This window comes from Muscardinus avellanarius (assembly GCF_963383645.1).
Source record: "Muscardinus avellanarius genome assembly, chromosome: 21".
Taxonomy (NCBI): Eukaryota; Metazoa; Chordata; class Mammalia; order Rodentia; family Gliridae; genus Muscardinus; species Muscardinus avellanarius.
The window spans coordinates 18616340-18638770 of record NC_137807.1 but is presented as its reverse complement, the minus strand read 5'-3'; the positions used below and the strand labels follow the sequence as shown (position 1 = coordinate 18638770).

The 22431-nt window shown below is 44.8% G+C and overlaps 1 protein-coding gene across 1 annotated transcript in view; it reads right to left on the bottom strand.

The window, feature by feature from the left end:
* The window catches only part of CHEK2 (checkpoint kinase 2), a gene marked incomplete at both ends in the record, with an annotated part of 40667 nt that overhangs the window by 823 nt on the left and 17413 nt on the right, over positions 1 to 22431 (bottom strand). The window contains 7 exons of the mRNA XM_080717793.1: positions 2818 to 2898; positions 7716 to 7801; positions 8790 to 8905; positions 9128 to 9291; positions 11415 to 11501; positions 14403 to 14502; positions 20633 to 20694. Of these exons, the coding sequence (XP_080573919.1) occupies positions 2818 to 2898; positions 7716 to 7801; positions 8790 to 8905; positions 9128 to 9291; positions 11415 to 11501; positions 14403 to 14502; positions 20633 to 20694 (696 nt within the window). The remainder of the gene's footprint in view (positions 1 to 2817; positions 2899 to 7715; positions 7802 to 8789; positions 8906 to 9127; positions 9292 to 11414; positions 11502 to 14402; positions 14503 to 20632; positions 20695 to 22431) is intronic.

The following is a 22431-nucleotide window of genomic DNA, read 5'->3' as shown; positions in this document are numbered from 1 at the left end:
TACACAGACAACAGAAATTCAACTTGGTGAATCTGGATCCTTTCCAGGCTAGTAATATGTTGAGCAATGCTCTCTCATAAAACTGGGCAGTGGCAGCCTCCAGTTGGCCACAGATCACAGGGGGAGCCCACAGCAGCTGTTGCTAAGCTATGGTGTTCAGTAGGTTCAGTGTATTAATGAATTTCCAACTTGTCATCATTAGATAATAGGGGCTAGGTAGTAGTTTAGTAGTAAAGGGTGTGCTTAGCAATGCACTAGGGTCCTGAGTTCAATCCCCAGCACCAAGGGGAAAACAAAACAGGAGCCACACACAGTGGCACACGCCTGTAGTACTAGCTACTCAAGAAGCTGAGGAGCCAGGTGTAGGGCTGCACGCTTGTAATCCCAGTACTTGGGAGGCTGAGATAGGAAGATAGCATGTTCAAGGACAGCCTTGGCAACTTAGCGAGTCTCTCAGCAACCTAGTGAGACTCTTTCAAGATAAATATAAAATAGGTCTGGGAATGGGCTATAGCTCAGAGGTAGAATGCCCCTGGGTTCAATCTCCAGTACGAGAGAAAGAGAGAGACAGACAGACAGACAGACAAGGCAGTTGGAGGCCATTCCAGACAACTTAGCAAGACTCTGTCTCAAAATAAATTAAAAGCCTGGCATGAGAGCTGGGTTTGGTGGCACATGCTTATAATCCCAGTACTTGGGAAGCTGAGACAGGAGGATCCAAGGTTTGTAGCCAGCCTCAGTGACTTAGTGAGGCCCTCCACAACTTAATGAGACCCTGTTTCAAAATATAGAATAAAAAATAGGACTGGGGGTATAGTTCAGAGGTAGAATACCCCTAGGCTCAATCCCTACTACTGCAAAAAATAAAATGAAGGAGGAGGAGGAGGAGGAGGAGGAGGAGGAGGAGGAGGAGGAGGAGGAGGACAACCAAAGGCCCGACAGGGTGGCACACAGCTGTAATCCCAGTACTTGGGAGGCTGGGACAGAAAGATCACTGGTTCAAGGGCAGCCTCAGGTATTGAAGCCCTCCCTCAGCAATTTAGCGAGTCCCTGTTTCAAAATAAAAAGTGAAGCCAGGCGTGATGGGGCACGCTTGTAATCCCAACATTTGGGAGGCTGAGACAGAAGGATCAAGGTTTGAGGACAGCCTCAGCTATTAGTGAGGTACTTTGCAGTGAGACTTTTTTTAAAAATAAGAATAAAAAATAGGGTCGTGGAGGTAGCTCAGAGGTAGAATGCCCCTGGATTCCTTTCCTAGTACCACAAAAAAATTGAAAATAAAAAATAAAATGTGAAAAGGACTGGGGTGTGTAGCTCAGAGGTAGAATGCCTCTGGGTTCAATCCCCAGTACCCCTCCAAAAAAAAAAAAAAGAAAAAGAAAAAAGAAAAGAAAAAGAGCTGGGTAAGTATCTTAGTGGTAGAATGCTTGCCCAGCATGCATGAAACCTGAGATCAATCCCTAGTACCACACAAAAAAGAAAAATAAAGAATATATGTATATATAGAATTTCTCTCTCACTTATAATGAATAGATACCAATATATACTTACAAAAACCTCTTAGAGGAATAAAATTATTTTTAAAAAAGAGCCAAAGCCAGGCATGGTGGCACACCCTTGTACTCCCAGCATTTGGGAATCTGAGACAGGAGGATCACAGTTTGTGGACAGCCTCAGCTACTTAATGAGGGCCTTTGCAACCCAGTGAGATCCTGTCAAAATAAAGAATAAGCCGGGCGTGGTGGCGCACACTTGTAACCCCCGCGCTTGGGAGGCGGAAACAGGAGGATCGCGCAGATTCGAAGCCAGCCCCAGCAACTTAGTGAGACCCTGTTTCCAAATAAAATATAAAATAGGTCTGGGAGTATAGCCCAGTGGTAAGAAGCCACTGGGTTCTACCTCCAACACCACCAAAATAAATAAATAAGTAAAGAAATTTTTTAAAAATCTGAGCTGGGGGAGTAGTTTTGAGGCAGAATGCCCCTGGGTTCCATCTCCACTACCGAAAGAAAAAAAAAATTTTTTAAACCATGGGCAAGCCAGGCGTGGTGGCGCACACTTATAATCCCTGTGCTTGGGAGGCAGAGACAGGAGGATCACGCAGGTTTGAAGCCAGCAGTGTGCGCTGGCTTAGGAGACCCTGTTTCCAAATAAAAATGTAAAAATAGGTCTGGAAGTGTAGCCCAGAGGTAGAAGGGCTTCCAGGAACCCCAGTACCACCAAAAATATATATATATAAATAAAAATAAAAAATAAAAATAAAAATCATAGGCAAGTTTAGTGGTGGTGCACACCTGTAATCTCAGTACTCGAGAGGCTGAGACAGGAGGATTGCAGATCGGAGTTATTCTCACCAATTCAGCAAGGTGCTCAGCAATCTAGCAAGACCCTGTTTTGAAGCAAAATATAAAAAGGGCTGGGTGGAGGGATAGCTCAGAGGTAGAAAGCCCCTTGGTTCAATCTCAGTACATAAAAAAAAAAAGAGGAGGGAGGAAAAGGAAAGAAAAAAGAAATCACGAAACATCTGTTCAAATTTTAAATAGTCCAACAAATTTAAATCTGAGCCTCTAGCAGAATATTCAGTGCTGCCTTCAGGACGGCCCCTAGCTGTGCTTTGCTAAGTATTAAACACACCCTGTGTGACTAAAGCAAATAAGAGTCCTGAGGCACATCAAGAAACTAAGTATCTACTACACCGTATCTTTAAAAACCAGTAAGCAATCGCCAGCGCAGAGAATCTTTAAACTCATCCGTCTTGCTCATCAGCTCTTTAAACCTAGTCTATCCTCAATGATCAGTGGAAATCAGCAGGGATATCGGGGCTGGGACCTGGGGTGCAGCCGTCGATGGATTCTCCTTGGCCAGAAGATCCTGAAACTTTCTTTTCATGTCTTCATCCTGTGAAGAAATTAAAAACATAAATAGCCAGGCGTGGTGGCGCGCGCTTGTAATCCCTGCGCTTGGGAGGCTGAGACAGGAGAATCGCACAGGTTCAAAGCCAGCCTCAGCTACTTAGTGAGGCTCTCAGCAACTTAGTGAGACCCTGTTTCCAAATAAAGTATAAAAAAGGTCTGGGAGCATAGCCCGGAGGTAGAAAGCCTCTGGGTTCCACCCCCAGTACCACCAAAAAAAAAAAAAAAAAAAAGGAATTTCAAAACCAGAATCCCAGACCCTGAGAGATAGCAATCAGGGGGTCAGAGGTTGGGGCAGGCTCCATACAGCTCCCCAAGTTCTTCCAGAACCCCCTTCTCTTTCTAACGACAAGGCCAGTTACCCAGGCCACCCCAAGAACTGACTCAGCACCCTAAGAAAACAACACAGCAGGTGCTGTACAAGTTGCCGGGTCGGCAAGGACAGTAAGTCTGAGACACCCCAAACTCAGATCTAACAAAGAACAATGAACAGGACAGAGCACTGCAGGAGCTGTGTGCTGCGGGAGAGAGCCTGGAGCGAGGGTAAATGAGCAGACGACCTGGGCCCAGATGTGTGTGGAGGTCTCTGCTGCCTCCCTGAATGCTCCATTCTGCAGGGAGCAATGACTTGCCTTCGGGAGCCCGGCAAGAAAGCCTGGTGCAGGTCTCCCAGCTTCAGAAATCTGAAACATCTGTAACTAGGAATGTGGGCTTTGGGGCTGGCCAGAAGCCCAGTTCAGCCCCTCCCAAGTGCCATGTGCAAAATACAGGCCCAGAGCAGTTTGATTCCAAAGCCCATGTACCTTCCATCTGCCCCTAACTCAAGTGGACCACGGCGTGTGGGGAAAGCGACACAGGAAGAGGCCGCCAACATCCAGCAATTTCATGTCATAGGAAATCTACTATACTACAAGACTCAGAACGAGTTCCTCTCTCTTCTTCTCCAGTAGCTGGAGATGGTACCACTGCTTCAATCACTCTCTGACTGGACTGCTCAGAGTAGCTCCCACCGCCTTTTTTGGAAGCACCACGCTCACCTGGAGACCCTCCAACCTCCCCCATGGCCGCAGGATCTCTTTGAACCCCCCCCCCTTCTTTCCCGCTACACAGGTTCACATCAGCCTCCATCAGGAATGCCCTCCCTGCCTTCCTGCTGGGCCACCGCACCCACCTTCCTCGTTCATTCAGTGAACAAATACTCCTGGGCACCCCCAGATGCCAGCCACTCAACAGGCACCAGGGCCTCCCAGCAGGGGGACTCCAGATGTGTTTGAAAATGCTGTCACCCCCATATTGCTGCTGGGCCATGCAGCCTTCGGACCTCTTCACACCAAGTGAAATGTGGGTCCCAGGCCCTGCGGGCAGTGGCCCTGCCTCCTGCTGGCTGCAGTGCTCTGCACCCAGCCCTACTACTACGCGGGCCATACATCAGCCCCAGCTGCAGAGTCCACTCTGATCCACTGTCAGGTCCCAATCATGGGGGCTTCTCTGATTTATCTTTACATCTATGGTACCTAACTGCACTTGAGGCACAAGCTCTAAAGGAAAAAATGCACAAACAAATGAAACCACAATGGAATGCTGCTAGGGTTTAGATAAGTGTCCCCAAAGGCCCACGTGTGAGACTCGGGCCCCCAAACTGGTGCGGCGGTGCATGCCTATAATCCCACTTCGTAGGAGGCTGAGACTATGGGATCTCAGGTTGGAGGACACAGACTCCTGTCAGGATGTGCTGCCTCACCACGGGCCCAAAACAACAACAGAGCCCATTAAGTCACAGAAACTTCCAAAACTGTGAGAGAAAAAAAAAAAAAAAAACTCTCTCTCTGAGATTTGAACCCAGGAGCATTCTACCTCTGAGCTACACCTCTATCCCCCTTTTTTTTTTTTTTTTAAACATTGTCTTGCTAGGTTAATGAGAATCTCACTATTTGCTGAGGCTGTCCTCAACCTGCGATCCTCCTGTCTCAGCCTCCCAAGTATTGGGATTACAAGCGTGCACCCCTACGCCTGGCTCCCTTTTTCTCTTTTTAAGTTAACAGTACTAGAAAGCTGAGTATCACAAATCCCCTTCTCCGGGATGCCTTTCAGTGCTCCCAAGTCTTTTTCGGCCTATATCTACAAGTCATCCATTCCCAATAATATGAAAACGCAGCTCATTGGTAGCACAGGTAGCAAAACTTATCTATAAATGCCCTCCCTATGAGATCCCTATGATCCAAAGTATTAAATTATCCCTGAAAGACAAGGAGGAAGGAATCCTTTATCTCAGGTACTAAACATCAGGCAAAAAAGAGGATATAAGGGGTGCTCCCCAATGGACACTGTTAACTACAAAACAGAGACCAGAACTCCATTCTCAATGCTCAGCCCAGTGCCGGACCCACAGAACTATGTCTCCTTAAAAACACTAACTTTCCCAAAATAAAACCTAACCGCCACTAACAGATGTTTTAGACAGCTGATCTGTATCCTTGTCCTCATTCAGTGTTGGCTCCACCTTTGGCAACAACAAAAAATGCAGACAAAGGAGTATTCACAGGAGACCCCTGCGGCGGAGCTGAACCTCACCTTCCTTGGTTGTGAATAACAGATTCCTTTGGAGACAAAAAGGACAAGAAAAATAAGCTATGCTGGCTCATAAATTTCAGGCAGATGCGAACTCTGTTCCCAAGCCTCACTGCCCAGATCTATATTTTTTTAATCCTAATACAGCCCCTCAACCTCTCTACACATGGACCCCAAGCGCTTTTCTATGTGGAATATGAAAAGAGCCAAGAGGTGTGTTTCTCTCTCTCAACAAAATTAAATCCCAGCATGCAAAGGTAGCCTTTGTTTTGAAACTCCTTTCTCCAAGATCCTGCTGTCTCAGATCTGTGTGGTCTATTAAATACAAAATCATCTGACAAATTTTTTCAGGGAGGGGAACTGCTATTTCCACGACAACACCGAAAAACATATATCTTTTTTTTATATTTATTTATTTATTTATTTATTTATTTATTTATTTTGGTGGTACCGGGGTTCCTGGAAGCCCTTCTACTCCCGGGCTACACACCCAGACCTATTTTTACATTTTTATTTGGAAACAAGGTCTCCTAAGCCAGCGCGCGCAGCTGGCTTCGGACCTGCGCGATCCTCCTGTCTCCGCCTCCCAAGCGCGGGGATTATGAGCGTGCACCACCACGCCCGGCAATATATCTTTTTTTTTTTAATGTCTCAACTTGAGCTGGCTGTTAGGTGTGGAGGATTAGAAGTATGGGTACAGCCTCCCCTAAATTCCAGAAATACAAAGCTGAGACTGCGTTGCCCAAAGCATTTGTGAAGCAGTAATCCTCAGAGTGACAATCTCTTGCTCAAGCCACCTAGTTAAAACCTTCATCCCCAAAAGAAAGTTAATAGAGCCGGGCATGGTGGGCACGCTTGTAATCCCCGCGCTTGGGGGGCGGAGACAGGAGGATCACACTGGTTCGAAGCCAGCCATGCTGGCTTAAGAGAGCCTGTTTCCAAATAAAAATATAAAATAGGTCTGGGAGTGTAGCCCGGAGAAGGGTTTCCAGGAACCCCAGTACCACCAAAAAAAAAAAAAAAAAAAAAGTTAATAGAAAAGGGCATAGCCGCCAGGGGTGGTGGCACATGCCTGTAATCCCAGTACTTGGGAAGGTGAGACAGGAGGATCACACATTTGCAGCCAGTCTCAGCCACTTAGCGAGACTCTTAGCAACCTGACAATACTGTTTCAAAACAAAAATTTAAAAGGGGTGGGGCAGGCATAGTGGCACACGCTTGTAATCCCAGTACATGGGAGCCTGAGACGGGAGGATCACAGATTTGCAGCCAGCCTCAGCTACTTAGTGAGGCCCTGTTTCAAAATAAAGAATAAAAATAGGGCTGGTCTAGGGGTGTAGCTCTGAAGTAGAATTCTACTGAGTTCAATCCCCAGCACCACAAACACACACGCGCACGCGCGCACACACAAAGGAGGGGTGCAAATTCCATTCCAAAGCGTCACTGAGCCTGCCTAGACACCATGAGCAAAGCTCATCCTCCCAAGATGAACAAACTATGAACAATAAGTTGTCATTAAAATTAAATGATGTTAGCCGGGCATGGTGGCACACACTTGTAATTTCAGTACCTGGGAGGCTGAGACAGGAGGACAGGAGGTTCGCTGCCAGCCTCAGCAACTTAGCGAGGCCCTTTACAACTTAGTGAGACTGTTTCAAAAGAAAGGACTGAGGGTGTAGCTTGGAGGCAGAAATGTCCCTGGGTTCAATCCCCAAAATCACACATGAGAGAGAGAGAGATAGAGAGAGAGAGAGAGAGTGTGTGTGTGTGTGTGTGTACAGGTGACAGTGTGCATTCAGGGCATGCTGACTCATTCACCGGGAACAAGAGCTGGGACCCTTTATACCCAATCTTCTTCCCCGGGAGGCTGTCCCCCTCGGGCTCCCCGGCTGAAGTTGGCCAGAGTACAGCGGGCCCCATCCACCTGTCAGAGGGAGATGGAGGGAAGGGCCGCAGCTGGGGGTGGAGCCAGGACAGCCTAAGGGGCACAGCCAAGCTGCAGACGTGGAGGGCAGCCAAGAGGAACCAGAAGAGGCTATGAGGTGAGCTTGTCTCTCCAAAAGCTAAGGGTGATATCACAAAGGCTGAATGCCCCCCACACACCCCATACAGCTGGAGCTCAATCTAAACAAATGACCGCAGCAGAGACAATGCAAAGATTGTGTTTCCATCCTCTACCGCCTTGCTCGGGGCTCCCCATACATTTGACATGAGCAAGCCCTGCCCCGAGCCCACCTGAAGCCACGGGTGACTTAAGGCCTCCTCCGTTGTGAACCGTGCCTTTGGATCAACCACCAGCAACTTCTTGACTAGGTCCAGAGCTAAGGTAACAAGAGAAATGAACAAGTTGTCGTGAAAAGGCTAAAGACATTAAATCAGCAATATTAAAGTTTGCCACAATTACAGGCCACCATCCAGAAAGATCATCACGGAGGCAGCAGAGAGCAGGCGCGGCCCCCAGTGTCCTTCCGGCTCTCAGTATTAGGAGGACTCTGAACACCAGGCATGATAGCGAGGCTCTCCGTCTCTCCCTTAGTGCGTTTCTCTGTTGCCGGACTCATGATGACACTAACTGAGGCTGAACTTATGCCCAGGTCGAAGACGCTCAGAATGTGTAGCAAACTCTTCCTGAGCACCAAGGATTAATGGCAAGAACCCCTCTGCCAGAGAGGGGCTGCTTGGAAAGGCAGAAGAGTCCAAAATGAAGCCTGACCGCTTCAGCAACAGCTGCAGGCTGCCTTGTATTCTGCAACAATGTAAGTATTGAGGACTGCAGATACTTAACAATTGCCTATGTTATGTTACTAGAAACTTAGTTTCAACCTTCCGCTTTCACCTCAGGAAGTAATAAGGTTGCATTTCTTTTTATTATAAAATACTAAGTAACTAATGACATTGAGTAGTTTAAATGTTATTTACTCAAAGGAAAGTTTGCAACTCAAAAGCTATCTATGCTTTTCACACTTCAACAGGTATGAGGCACTTGTATACATTTTACTCAACCCTCCCCAAACCCTTGAAGGTGAAGACTCTGGAGGGCTTTCTTTACAAATAAAGAAAACTGGAGGCTCAGAGAGGTTAAATAACTTGCCTAGGGTCACACAGCTAGGAAATAGAAGACCCAGATCTCGAGCTCAGGCTCTGGAACCCACACTCGGAATAATTTCCTCTGCTTCTCAAATGGTGCAAGACTTAATGAGCGAACAGGGTTGACAGGTGAAAACATCACAGAGTTGGAAAAGAAACTCCCACCGACAGCACGCCCACATCTTCGCGAACCACAAATTCTTAACCCTTTCGTATCCATACCCTTCTCTGAGACATCTGCCCAGACTTCGGGAATGAAGTTGTATTTTCCACTGGTGATCTGATCCTTCAGGGACACTTGAGTCTTATGCTCAGAGAAAGGTGGATACCCACTAAGGCTTAACATTGGTAGAGAGAGAAAGGGAGAGAAATCAAGTGGCATTCTCAGAGGCATTCACAGATATCCATTTCTTTTTTTTTTCAGCATCATGAAAAATTAGGTTTTGTCTTTCAATCCATGGTCAAAAAGTGACCTAATTCAAACACAAGCTCTCTACCTGAACATGCTTATACGTCTCATGACGTCTGACCAGATAGAAAGCAATGAAAACTTCTCTTACCAGATAAAGAGAATAACTCCTAGGCTCCAGCAGTCCACGGCACGGTTGTACCCGGAGGTCCCAGCAGAAAGAAGAACCTCGGGAGCTAGGTAAGTGGGGGTACCACACAGGGTCCTCATGAGAGAAGTCTCCCCCAGAATCTTGGACTGCCCAAAATCGGTAATCTAAAACAAAGAACAAGAGGAATAAATTTCTATACTGTCAATTAAATAAAAAGATGACCATGGTCTGCTGGTCCTAAAAGACTTAATTTTCCTTAAAATAATATCTCTGAGAAAGGTATGGTGGCACCTGTTTGTAATCCCAGTACTTGGGAGCTGAGACAAGAGGATTGTAGGTTTGAGGACATCCTAGGCAACTCAGTGAGTCTCTCAGTAACCTGGAAAGACTCTGTTTCTTTTTCTTTTCTTTTTTTTTCTTTTTTTTTTTTTTTTTTTTGCGGTACTGGTTTTGGAACTCAGGGGTATTTTATCTCCGGGTTAAACCCCCAGCCCTATTTTGTATTCTTTTTATTTGTAAATAGGGTCTCACTGAGTTGCAAAAGGCCTCACTAAGTAGTAGCTGAGGCTGTCCACAAACTGTCTCAGCCAACCAAATGTTGGCATTATAAGCATGCGCCACCTCGCCTGGCTTGTTTCAAAATTTAAAAAATAAATTAATAAAATAAGGCTGGGGAGTTTGGCTTGGAGGTAGAATTCACTTGAGTTCAATCCTTAGTACCACAAAAAATAAAAATAAACAAAATCCCTAAACCTAGGAGTCTCAAGACTCAGGTTCTCCAATTTACCTTTGTAACCTTACAAAAAGTTCAAAGTCACCGGGCATTGTGGAGACAGGAGGATCGCGCAGGTTTGAAGCTAGCCGCGCTGGCTTAAGAGACCCTGTTTCCAAATAAAAAAGTATAAAATAGGTCTGAGAGTGTAGCCCGGAGGTAGCAGGGCTTCCAGGAACACCAGTACCACCAAAAAAAAAAAAAAGTTCAAAGTCCCTATCACAAACATGCTAGGATTCTAATTAGTTACACATGGTTCGAAGAGCCCGGGCTCTCACACTTGACTATATCACGGGATAACTACAGAGCTTGGCAGAATAGTCTTGCACTCAGAGGTCACTCTCAGATTCTAAGGTGCAGCCTGGGTACTCTGATTGATTGACTGGGCTGAATGACGTTGTAATTCCTTTTCTTTTTTTTTTTTTTTTTTTGCGGGTCTGGGGCTGGAAACCAAAGGCATTTGACCTCCGAGCTACACCCCCTGCCCGATTTTTTATTCTTAATTTTGAAACAGGGTCTCACTGAGTTGTGAAGGGCCTCACTAAATAGCTGAGGCTGTCCGTGTTGACTTCGTAATTCTAACAGAAGATTCTAAAGTGAAGCCAGACTTGAGAAGGACAAGACAGAATATGTGATTCCCTTGTCCACTTAGACCCCTCCTTTTTCCCTCTGACCTTTTTATGTCCCCTTCCCCTTTTTTGGTACTGAGGATTGAACCCAGGGACGTTCTACTAAATCTTTTTTTTTTCTTTTTTTTATTTATTCTTTATTTTTTATTTATTTTATTTTATTTTTTGGGTGGTACTGGGGGTTGAGCCCAGAGGCTTTCTACCTCTGGGCTATACTCCCAGACCTATTTTTATATTTTTTTATTTTTATTTTTATTTATTTATTATTTTTTTTTTTTTTTTCGTAGTACTGGGGGTAGAACCCAGAGGCCTTCTACCTCTGGGCTATACTCCCAGACCTATTTTATATTTTATCTGGAAACAGGGTCTTACTAAGTTGCAGAGAGCCTCACTAACTAAGTTGTTGAGGCTGGCTTCGAACCTGTGCAATCCTCCTGTCTCAACCTCCCAAGCGCGGGGATTACAAGCGTGCGCCACCACGCCCGGCTTATTTTTTTTATTTTGAAACACAGTCTGGCTAAACCTCTGATCCTCCTGACTCAGCCTCCCCTGTACTCCCAATTACAGGCATGTGCTACCACATACAACTTTGCTCCCATTTTAATGTGAGGAATCAAAAGACAATTTCTATTGGAGTGGCCATATAAAGAACAAATTCCTAGCCGGGCGCGGTGGTGCACGCTTGTCATCCCAGCATTTGGGAGGCTGCGACCAGAGGATCGTGGTTCACAGACAGCCTCAGCTACTCAGTAAGGTCCTGTGCAAGTTAGTGAGACCCTGTTTCAAAATAAAGAATAGAAAATAGGGCTGGAGGTGTAGCTTGGAGGTCAAATGCCCCTGGGTTCCATCCCTAAACCCACAAAAAAAAAGGGAACAAATTCTTTACCTTTATAAGACAGTCCTCTTCTTGAGATGAAAGTAAAACATTCTCTGGCTTTAGGTCCCGATGTATAATGCCATTCTCATGAAGATACTACACGTGAAAAAAAGCAGGACCCTTGGATTTATGTTTTCCACAAAGACTTTTTTTTAATGCTAAATCAATTTTGTTGGCAATTTAAATTGTGTTTACATTGGTTTAAAAGCAAGATAATATAGCCGGGCGTGGTGGCGCACACTTGCAATCCCACCATTCGGGAGGCTGAGACCTGAGGATCACAGTTCGCGGACAGCCTCAGCTACTTAGTGAGGCCCTCTGCAACTCAGTGAAACTCGATTTCAAAATAAAGAATAAAAGATAGGGCAGGGGATGTAGCTCGGAGGTTGAATGCCCCTGGGTTCCATCCGCAGACCCGCTAAATAAATAAATAAATAAATAGAAAATATATAAGTGCACATAAAGTATACAACAGCATTTTTTGTTGCCCAAAAAAATGCTACCTCCAAGCTCTGCCCCCGGCCCTATTTTTTATCTTTTATTTTGAAACAGGGTCTCACTGAGTTGCAAAGGGCCTCACTAAGTAGCTGAGGCTGTCTGTGAACTGTGATCCTCCTGTCTCGGCCTCCCGGATGCTGGGATTACAAGCGTGCACCACAATGCCTGGCATAAAGGACTCCATTATAAAATAGAGCTTAAGTGAGGCTGTTTCTTTGATAGAAAAGACCTAATTATATTCTTACTCCAGCAACTCAGGAATCTGAGGCAGGAAGATAGCAAAAGTCAAGGCCAGCCTGGGCAATTTAGCAAGACTCTGTCTCAAAATAAAAAATTAAAAAATAAACATAAAAGAGTTAGGGATGTAGCTTAATTGCAGAATGTCTCTGAGATCAATCCCTAGTATCATATAAAAAAGGAAAAAAAAAAAGAAAAAGAAGCTGGAAATAGTGACACCTGTCTATAATCCCAGTAGCTGGGAGGGTGAGACAGGATGATCTCCGATTTGAGGACAGCCTCAGCAACTTGCAAGTCACCGCAACCTAGCAAAACTCTGTTTAAAAAAAAAAAAACATAAAAAGGGCAAGGAGTGGCCAGGCGTGGTGGCGCACGCTTGTAATCACAGCATTTGGGAGGCTGAGACAGGAGGATCGCAGTTCGTTGGCAGCCTTGGCTACTTAGTGAGGCTCTTTGCAACTCAGTGAGACCCCGTTTCAAAATAAAGAATAAAAAATAGGGCTGGGGGCGGAGCTTGGAGGTAGTACATCCCCAGTAATGCAAAAAAAAACAAACTATATATATATATATATTATATATATATATATATATATATATACATATACATACAGAGAGAGAGAGAGAGAGAGAGAGACAGACACTACCTTTGATTGAGGCCAATTACAAAACTACACTGCTACTTCTCATCAGAAAAGTATCAGAAAGTCAACCTACTTAGTGAGGCCCTTCGCAACTTAGTGAGTCCCTGTTTCAAACATAAAAAGGACTAAAAAATAGGTGTAGGGGTGTAGCTCAGGTAGAATGCCTCTGGGAGGGTGAAACAGGAGGATTGCACAGACTCAAAGCCAGCCTCAGCTTCTTAGTGAGCCTCTCAGCAACTTAGTGAGATCCTGTTTCCAAATAAAATATAAAATAGGTCAGGGGTGTAGCCCAGAGGTAGGTCCTTGGGTTCCATCCCCAGTACCACAAAAATAAATAAATAAATAAATTTTTAAAAATTAAAAGTAAAAAGGCCTGGAATATGGCTTAGAGGTGGAATAACCCTGGGTTCAATCTCTAGTACCAAGTAAGGGGAGCTGAGGACTTAGCATTTGAGAATGTAGCTCAATGGTACAGCGCCTGCCTCGCATGCATGAAGTCCTGGGTTTTAAACTCAAAAATGCAGAAGAAAAAGAAAAAAGAAAAAAGAACAGGGGTGGGATAGGGAAGGTGTTCCAATCATGTCTCTGGAGGTTCCTGGAGGCTGAAGGAAAAATTCTTTTTTTTTTTTTTTTTTTTTTTTTGGCAGTACTGGGATGGAACCCAGGGACATTCTACTTCTGAGCTACACCTGCAGCCAGACTTTTTATTCTTTATTTTGAAACAGGATCTTGCTAAGTTCCTAAGGCTGGCCTTGAGCCTGTGATCCTCCTGTTTTAGCCTCCCAAGTACTGAGATTACAGGTGTGCACCACCTATGCCCAGCTGAAGAGGGAGATTTCTTTGTTTTTTTTTTTTTGTTTTTTTTTTTTGTGTGTGTGTGTGTGGTACTGGGGGTGGAACCCAGGGGCTTTCTACTTCCAGGCTAGACCCCCAAACTTTTTTTATATTTTATTTGGAAACAGGGTCTCACTAAGTTGCTGAGAGCCTCACTAAGTAGCTGAGGCTGGCTTTGAACCCGCGCCATCCTCCTGTCTCAGCCTCCCAAGCACGGGGATTACAAGCGTGCGCCACCACGCCCGGCTTGAAGAGGGAGATTTCTACATGGATGAGGCAGATGTAGAAATCAATGCACCGCCAGAAAGGACTCCAAGCTAAAGAGAGAAGGCATGGGATTATGTGTGGTGTTTTGTTTATTTGTTTGTTTTTTCCAGTACCAGGGATTGAACCCTGGGATGTTCTACCTCTGAGATAAACTGCCAGCTCGACTTTTTTTCTTTATTTTGAAACAATATCTCACTAAACTGCAGAGGGTCTAAGTAGCTGAGGCTGGCCGCGAGCCTGCGATCCTCCTGTCTCAGCCTCCTCAGTACTGGGATTATAAGTGTGCGCCACCACTCCCAGTTCTGTGTGTTTATTTCTTCAGTTCCCTTTATTCCTGTCTCTAAAAAGCAAGAGCTTTGACACCTGGGTCAAGGTGCAGGATACTGCTACCAAAAACAGAACAATAAACACACAGAATCTCTCTTGAGTTTGAGTTCCCAGTCCCTCAGTTTCTATCTCACTCAGAGAGTGATCTGCCTAATAGAAAGCAGGCTGTCATGGAATTGAGGGCTTCTCTTACCTGTACAGCCAGGAGCATCTGATAAAAATACAGTTTGCAGGTGGCTTCCTTCAGCCGTTTATTCCCCACCACCCTGTCAAAGAGCTCTCCTCCTTCCATCCTGAAACACACAAGCAAGTGGGGCGTTCATTCCCAAAGGGAAGCTCACTGGCCAGGAGATAAACACAGGTCGGACAAACTCATTAAGACAAGCAGCGCCAGGCGTGGTGGCGCTTGGGAGGCGGAGACAGGAGGATCGCGCAGGTTTGAAGCCAGCCGCGCTGGCTTAAGAGACCCTGTTTCCAAATAAAAATATAAAATAGGTCTGGGAGTGTAGCCCAGAGGTAGAAGGGCTTCCAGGAACCCCAGTACCACCAAAAAGAAAAAGGGAAAAAAAAAAATTCTAGAGAAGACAAGCAAAGAACTGCTGTTTTTATTTATTCTTGACTCCCATTTTTTTTTAAAGTTAATGAACCAGCCGGGCGTGGTGGCCCATGCTTGTAATCCCAGCATTGGAGAGGCGGAGACAGGAGGATCGCGGTTCGCGAACAGCCTCAGCTACTTAGCGAGGCCCTCTGCAACTCAGTGAGACCCTGTTTCAAAATCAAGAATAAAAAAATAGGACTGAAGGTGTAGCTCAGAGCTTGAATGCCCCTGGGTTCCATCCCCAGTATGGCAAAAAAAAAATAAATAAATAAAATAAAAAAAGCTAACCAGAATTCTAGCTGAATTCTAAAAACCTTTACAGAAAAATGACACCAAATACTTCACAAATTATTCCTTAAAATCAAAAGAGATGAAATGCTTCCAAGCTCCTTCTACGAGGCCAGCGTCACATTAATATCAAAGACAAATAGAGACCTCAAGAAAAAAATTACAGACCAGTGTCACTGTTGAAAATAGATGCAAAAATTTTAAACAAAATACTAGCCATGAGTATCCAAAACCACATCAAGAAAATTATAAACCATGACTAAGTTGGTTTCATCCCCGGAAAGCAAAATTGGTATAAAAAGCAATACATAGCCGGGCATGGTGGCGCACATTTGTAATCCCAGCGTTTGGGAGACTGAGACAAGAGGATCGTGGTTTACAGACAGCCCCAGCTATTTAGTGAGGCCCTGTTTCAAAATAAAGAATAAAAGTTGGGGCTGGGGATGTTGCTCAGAGGTAGAATGCCCCTGGGTTCCATCTCTAGTACCACCAGAAAAAAAAAAGAAATACATTTTATTCACTACGTAAGTAAAACTAAAGACAAAAATTACATTAGCATCTCAATAGACAATGAAAACTCATATGACAAAATCCAACACCAATTCATGTTAAGAACACTGCAAGCCGGGTATGGTGGCACACATTTATAATCTCAGTACTTGGGAGGCTGAGACAAGAGGATCGTGGTTTGTGGCCAGCCTCAGCTATTTAGTGAGGCCCTCCGCAATTTAGTGAGATCCTGTTTCAACATAAAGAATATAAAATAGAGGTGGGGCGTAGCTTGTAGGTAGAATGCCCCTGGGTTCCATCCCCAGCACCACCAGTGTGGAGCTTCCTCAGGAAACTGGGAATAGACTCCCCAAGTGATTTGGCTATACTACTCCGGGGTATCTTTCCAAAGGGACCGAAATCAGAGAACTATAGTAAGTTATTTTTTCTTTTTTTTTTTTTTGGGGGGGTGGGGGGTCTTGGGGGTTGAACCCAGAGGCATTCTACCTCTGAGGTGGATCCCAGCATTAATTTTATTTTTTATTTTGAAACAAGGTCATAGTCGGGCATGGTAGCACATTCTTACAATCCCAGTACTTGGGAGATTGAGACAGGAGGATTATAGGTTTGAAGACAGTCATAGCAAGTAATGAGACCCTCATCAACCCAGTGAGAGCCTGCTTCCAAATAAAAATAAAATAGTGCTGGGGGTTGTGGCCTGGAGGTAGAATGTCCCTGGGTTCCATCCCCAGTACTAACAAAAAACAAAAATCAGAGCCGGGCATGGTGGCGCACGCTTGTAATCCCCGCGCTTGGGAGGCTGAGACAGGAGGATCGCACAGGTTCGAAGCCAGCCTCAGCTACTTAGTGAGGCTCTCAGCAACTTAGTGAGACCCTGTTTCCAAATAAAGTATAAAATAGGTCTGGGAGTATAGCCCGGAGGTAGAAAGCCTCTCAGTTCCACCTCCAGTACCACCAAAAAAAACCCACAAAAAAACAAAAAACAAAAACAGGGTCTCACTAAGTTGCTGAGGCTGGCTGCAATCCTGCGTTCCTCCTGTCTCAGCCTCTTAAAGTACAGGCATCACAAGAATGAGCCACCACACCCAGCAATCGATAATAATATATGCATACCCATATTTGTTGTAGCACAATTCAAAAAAGCCAAAATATGGAACCAACCTAGATGTCCATCAACACATGAATGGATTATAAAATTATGGGAAAACACACAAGGGAATTCTATTCAGCAATAAAGAACACAATCATGGCATTTGTAAGAAAATGGAAGGCCCTGGAATATATTATGTCAAGTGAGATTAGCCAGTCACAGAAAGTCAAGGGTCTTATTTTCTCTAATATGTGCAAGTTAGGGAGTAATTGTGGTACCAGAAGAACTCCAGATAATGGAGAAAAAACCTCAGTGGAGCCAGAGAGGTGGTCTAAGGGAAGGGAAGGGGGAAGACTGAGGCTCATTCATGGAAATACTGCCATTGACTATGTGCACATATGTGATATACCATCAATCTTAGTACTCTGTATGGGGAAGGTGGGGGGGGGCACCAAGTTCTATGTGTTTGTATGCCACTGTCAATATAATTTACATTATGATGTGTATAATGCACCAATAAAAGCACATTATAAAAAAAAAAGAACATATTGCTGAGCATGTTAATTCACATCCTTACTATCTTATATTATAAATCCAGAGGTGCCTGGCATGGTGGCACACGCTTGTAATCCCCGCACTTGGGAGGCAGAGACAGAAGGATCATGCAGGTTCGAAGCCAGCCTTGCTGGCTTAAGAAACCCTGTTTCCAAATAAAAGTATAAAATAGGTCTGGGAGTGTAGCCTGGAGGTAAAAGGGTTTCCAGGAACCCCAGTACCAGCAAAAAAAAAAAAAAAAAAAAAAAAGAGGTCATAGCACTGTCTTTTTTTTTTTTTTTTTTTTTTTTTTTTTTGGTGGTACTGGGGTTCCTGGAAGCCCTTCTACCTCCAGGCTACACTCCCAGACCTATTTTTACATTTTTATTTGGAAACAGGGTCTCCTAAGCCAGCGCGCGCGGATGGCTTCGAACCTGCGCGATCCTCCTGTCTCCACCTCCCAAGCGCACGCCACCACGCCCAGCTTGCACTGTCCTTTTTAAATATCTAGTACATCAGTACAAAATAGTTTTCAAGAAAGACTACAAAAAAAATTATGATGAGAATAAAAATAAAATAAAGAAATGAACTAATAAGGCTCATCCACAATCAGATATCCCAGTGGGAAAACAAGAACAACAGTCCCAGTGGAAAACAGAAGGAATGTACATAGGGCATTGGTGATACTTGGGAGCTTTGAAACACTGAATTCAGAGCCAAGCAGTGTGCACACATATGATTTGGGCATTTGAGAAAAAAGGATCACAGCTTCAAGGCCAGAACATGATAACTGGCCAAGACCCTGTTTCAAAATAAGAACATTTAGGGGTATAGCTGATGATAGGGCATGCCTGGGTTCAACCCACAGTACAACAAAAAAATAAAACATAAAGCAGAATGTGGTGGAACAACCCTGTAATCCCAGTACACAGGAGGCTGAGTCAGGGAGATCTCAGGTTTGTAGCCAGCACACGATAACTTAGCAAGATGCTATTTCAAAATAAAAAGGGCTGAGGGAGCCGGGCGTGGTGGCGCCTGCTTGTAATCCTAGCATTTGGGAGGCTGAGACCGGAGGACTGCGGTTCGCAGACAGTCTCAGCTACTTATTGAGGCCCTTTGCAACTCAGTGAGATCCGGTTTCAAAATAAAGAATACAAAAATAGGGCTAGGGGTGAAGCTCTGAGGTAGAATGCCCCGGGTTCCATCCCCAGTACCATAAATTAAAAAATAAATAAACAAATAAACAAATAAAAATAAAAATAAGCTGGGCATGGTGGCACACGCTTGTAATCGCCGCGCTTGGGAGGCTGAGACTGGAGGATCACACAGGTTCGAAGTCAGTCTCAGCTACTTAGTGAGGCTCTCAGCAACTTAGTGAGACTCTGTTTCCAAATAAAATATAAAATAGGTCTGGGAGTGTAGCCTGGGGTTTGTAGAAAGCCCTTTGGTTCCATCCCCAGTTCCACAAAAATAAATAAATAAATAAATAAACAAATAAATAAATAGAATAAAAAGGGCTGGGGGTAGAATGCCCCTGGGTTCAATCCCCAATTCGACAAATAAATAAATATTTATAGGTATGTATTTATACCTATAATATAATAAATACTTTTAAATATTTATTATAAATAAATAATATAGGTGGTACACACCTATAATCCCAATACACAGGCAGCTGAGACAGGAAGATGGCAGTTCAAGGCCAGCCTCAAGAACTTAGTGACACCCTGTTTTAAAATAAAAAATTAAAAGGGCTGGAATGTGGCTCAGAGGAAAATGCTTCTGGGTTCAACCCTCAGTACCAATACAATTACTGATTAACTTGTTTAATTAAAAATGAGATTCAAAGCTGGGCGTGGTGGCGCACACTTACAATCCCAGCATTCTGGAAGCTGAGACCCAAGGATCACGGTCCGCGGACAGCCTCAGCTACTTAGTGAGGCCCTCCGCAACTTAGTGAGACCCAATTTCAAAACATAAAGAATAAAAAATAGGGCAAAGGGTATAGCTCAGAGTTCGAATGCCTCTGGGTTCCATCCCCGGACCCTTAAAAAAAAAAAAAAAATCAGATCCAGTAGACTGGAAGCGGGCCCCGAAGCCTGCATGCTTATCATGTACCTGGAGTGATTCTGAGACAGATATGGAAGAAGCCAAAGCTAATGATCAGACAATGGGGGGCTGAACCCCAATCCCTCCCCTTACTAGCCAAGGGGCTTTGAGTATGCTATTTAACCCGTCTGAGCTTAAAAAATAAGGAATACCACCTACTGTGATAGCTAGTGTAAAAATTAAGACGTAACTGAGACGGGTAAATCACTCAGCAGTTACTAAACTAACCTGTGATTCGGTCTCCTCTTTAAAGTGGCCATAAAAATAGTAACCCATCTGTAAAACGTCAGGAAGCTCTAGGATTATTAGGAAAGATCAGAGAGCCAATCATGTAGTGTTTCCTGCAGTACCTGGCTCACAGTCAAGCGCTCAGTAACTATCAGGCACTGTTACTGTATGACTGTCACCACTACTAACCTGTGTTATCTGGATCTAGTCAGGAAACAATCTCCTATTTAGTGTCAATGTTCCCATAAGCAACACGGACCATCCAAACCTCTCTTCCTAGTGCTCTGAGCAGTAATCAGGATTGGTATTTATCATGTAATTTTCTTTTCTTTCTTTCTTTTTCTTTTGGTACTTGGGACTGAACCCAAGGCCTTTTGGTGGTACTGGGGATGGAACCCAGGGACCTTCTACCTTCGGGCTACACTCCCAGACCTATTTTATATTTTTTATTTGGAAACAGGGTCTCTTAAGCCAGCTGAGGCTGGCTTCGGACCTGCGTGATCCTCCTGTCTCAGCCTCCCAAGCGCGAGGATTATAAGCGTGCGCCACCACGCCCGGCTTACCCCCACCCTTTTTTATTTTTATTTTAAAAGAGTCTCACTAAGTTGCTGAGTCTGGCCTCAAACCTGCAATCCTCCTGAGTATTGGGGTTACAGGAATGCATCAGTGCCTGGCTATTATATCATCTGGGTGGTCAGTCTGGACATTTCCTAACCAGGAGCAAAGCACTCCCTGCTGCCCACGACAGCCGCTCCCAGAAAACACTGCAAATTGCTGCGGGATTAGAACATGAGACAGGCCTCTTCCAAGAATGAACTCTCCCAGATATATCCCCAGCCCTTTTTATGTTTTGTTTTGAAACAAAATCCCACTAGGAGGCTAAGGCTGTCTTCAAACCTGTGATCTTCCTGTCTCAGTCTCCCAAGTCCTGGGATTACAGGCGTATACAACCAAGACATGTATATGTTGAGCATCCCCAGCATGACAAAAGCAAGCTTACATTCAATTCTTTGCTGGCTCATAGGCATTTAAATTGAAACATAAATTCAAAATGTTTAGTACTTACAATTCCAAAACAATGTAATAATCTTCTGCATCAAAAAAGTTTTTAATCTTGATGATGCAAGGCTACGAAAGAGAGAAAAGTATTGAGAAACTCCCAAGAGGGAAACCACAAGAGCCACAGAGTTTGAGACATCTGCCCAGCAAGTTAGGAAGGCCAGGAGCCTGTCCTAGCCCCATCGCTGGACACTCTGATGTTCAAGAGGGGGAGAGGCAAAATGGAATCTCCTCAGTGAGAACCTCCAAGAAACACCCCCCATCCAAATCAGCAAGGGACAAATTCACATTTCTTACACCAGGATGCCCTCCCTACCAAGGAATGAAGGCAGGGTCCCTTCCCAGCCTCCCTCCTCACTGCCCTGAAGCAGAGCTACTTGGGGAATCCCAAGGCATCTAACAAGTAGTGGTGGCGCACGCTTTTAATCCCGGTACTTGGGAGACTGAGACAGGAGGATCCGGGTTCGCGGCCAGCCTCAGCTACTTACTGAGGCCCTCCTCAACTTACTGAGACCCTGTTTCAAAAATAAAAAATAAAACGACAGGTGTGGTGGCGCACTCTTGTAATCCCCGCACTTGGGAGGCGGAGACAGGAGGATAGCGCAGGTTCGGAGCCAGCCACGCTGGCTTAAGAGACCCTATTTCCAAATAAAAAAAATATATAAAAATAGGTCTGGGAATGTAACCCGAAGATAGAAGGGTTTCCAGGAACCCCAGTACCACCAAAAAAAAGTATAAAATAGGTCTGGGAGTGTGGCCCAGAGGTAGAACCCCAGTACCACCAAAAATAAATAAGAGCCGGGCGTGGTGGGGACGCTTGTAATCCCCGCACTTGGGAGGCTGAGACAGGAGGATCACACAGGTTCGAAGCCAGCCTCAGCTACTAAGTGAGGCTCTCAGCAACTTAATGAGACCCTGTTTCCAAATAAAGTATAAAATAGGTCTGTGAGTATAGCCTGTAAGTAGAAAAGCCCCTGGGTTCCACCCCCAGTACTGCAAGAAAGAAAAAAAGAAAGAAAGGAAGGAAGAAAGAAAGAAAAAAGAAAAAAATCGGGCTGGGGGTGTAGCTCAAAAGTAGAATGCTGCTGGGTTCAATCCCCAGCACCACAAAAAAAATAAAGAGGCAGGCTAGGTGGGGAGCCTGGCAGAAGGTTATCCAGCTCCAGTTGTCGAGAAGCGGAGGAATGGGACCCCACATGACAAGACCATCCATTTTTTCCAGGGAAAAGGCAAACTGTAAGTTTTCAAGTTAAGAAATATAAGAATTTCTAAATTTAGAAACTATAAGAATTTTCAAGGACACCTGGGGGTAGAGACAGACACACACATCTATGGCTGATAGTTGTGGCCTCTGATGAATGCAGGTTGCAGAGAACAATGAGCAAATAGTATAGACCTTCTTTTTTTGGTCCTGGGGATTGGACACAAGGGCATACTACCTCCAGCTACACCCCCAGTCCTTCTTATTTTTATTTTAAAAAGGGTCTCACTAAGTTGCTGAGTCGTGCTAAGTCACCGAGGCTGTCCTGGAAACCTGTGAGCCTATCTCAGCCTCCCAAGTACTAGGATTACAGGTACGCACCACCAGGCCCCAGCTACCCCTAGACCTTCTTATTTTTTATTTTGAAACAGGGTCTCACTAAGTCACCGCACTGATCTAAGACGCGCAATCCTCCTGTCTCAGACTCCCAAGTCCTAAGATTAAAAGCAGGCACCACCAAGCCCAGCTGTTCTCTCACAATTTTAAGGTAAAACTCTTCTGAGCTTAATGAAGACTAGGTAAAAGCATGTGTGCACACAACAGGC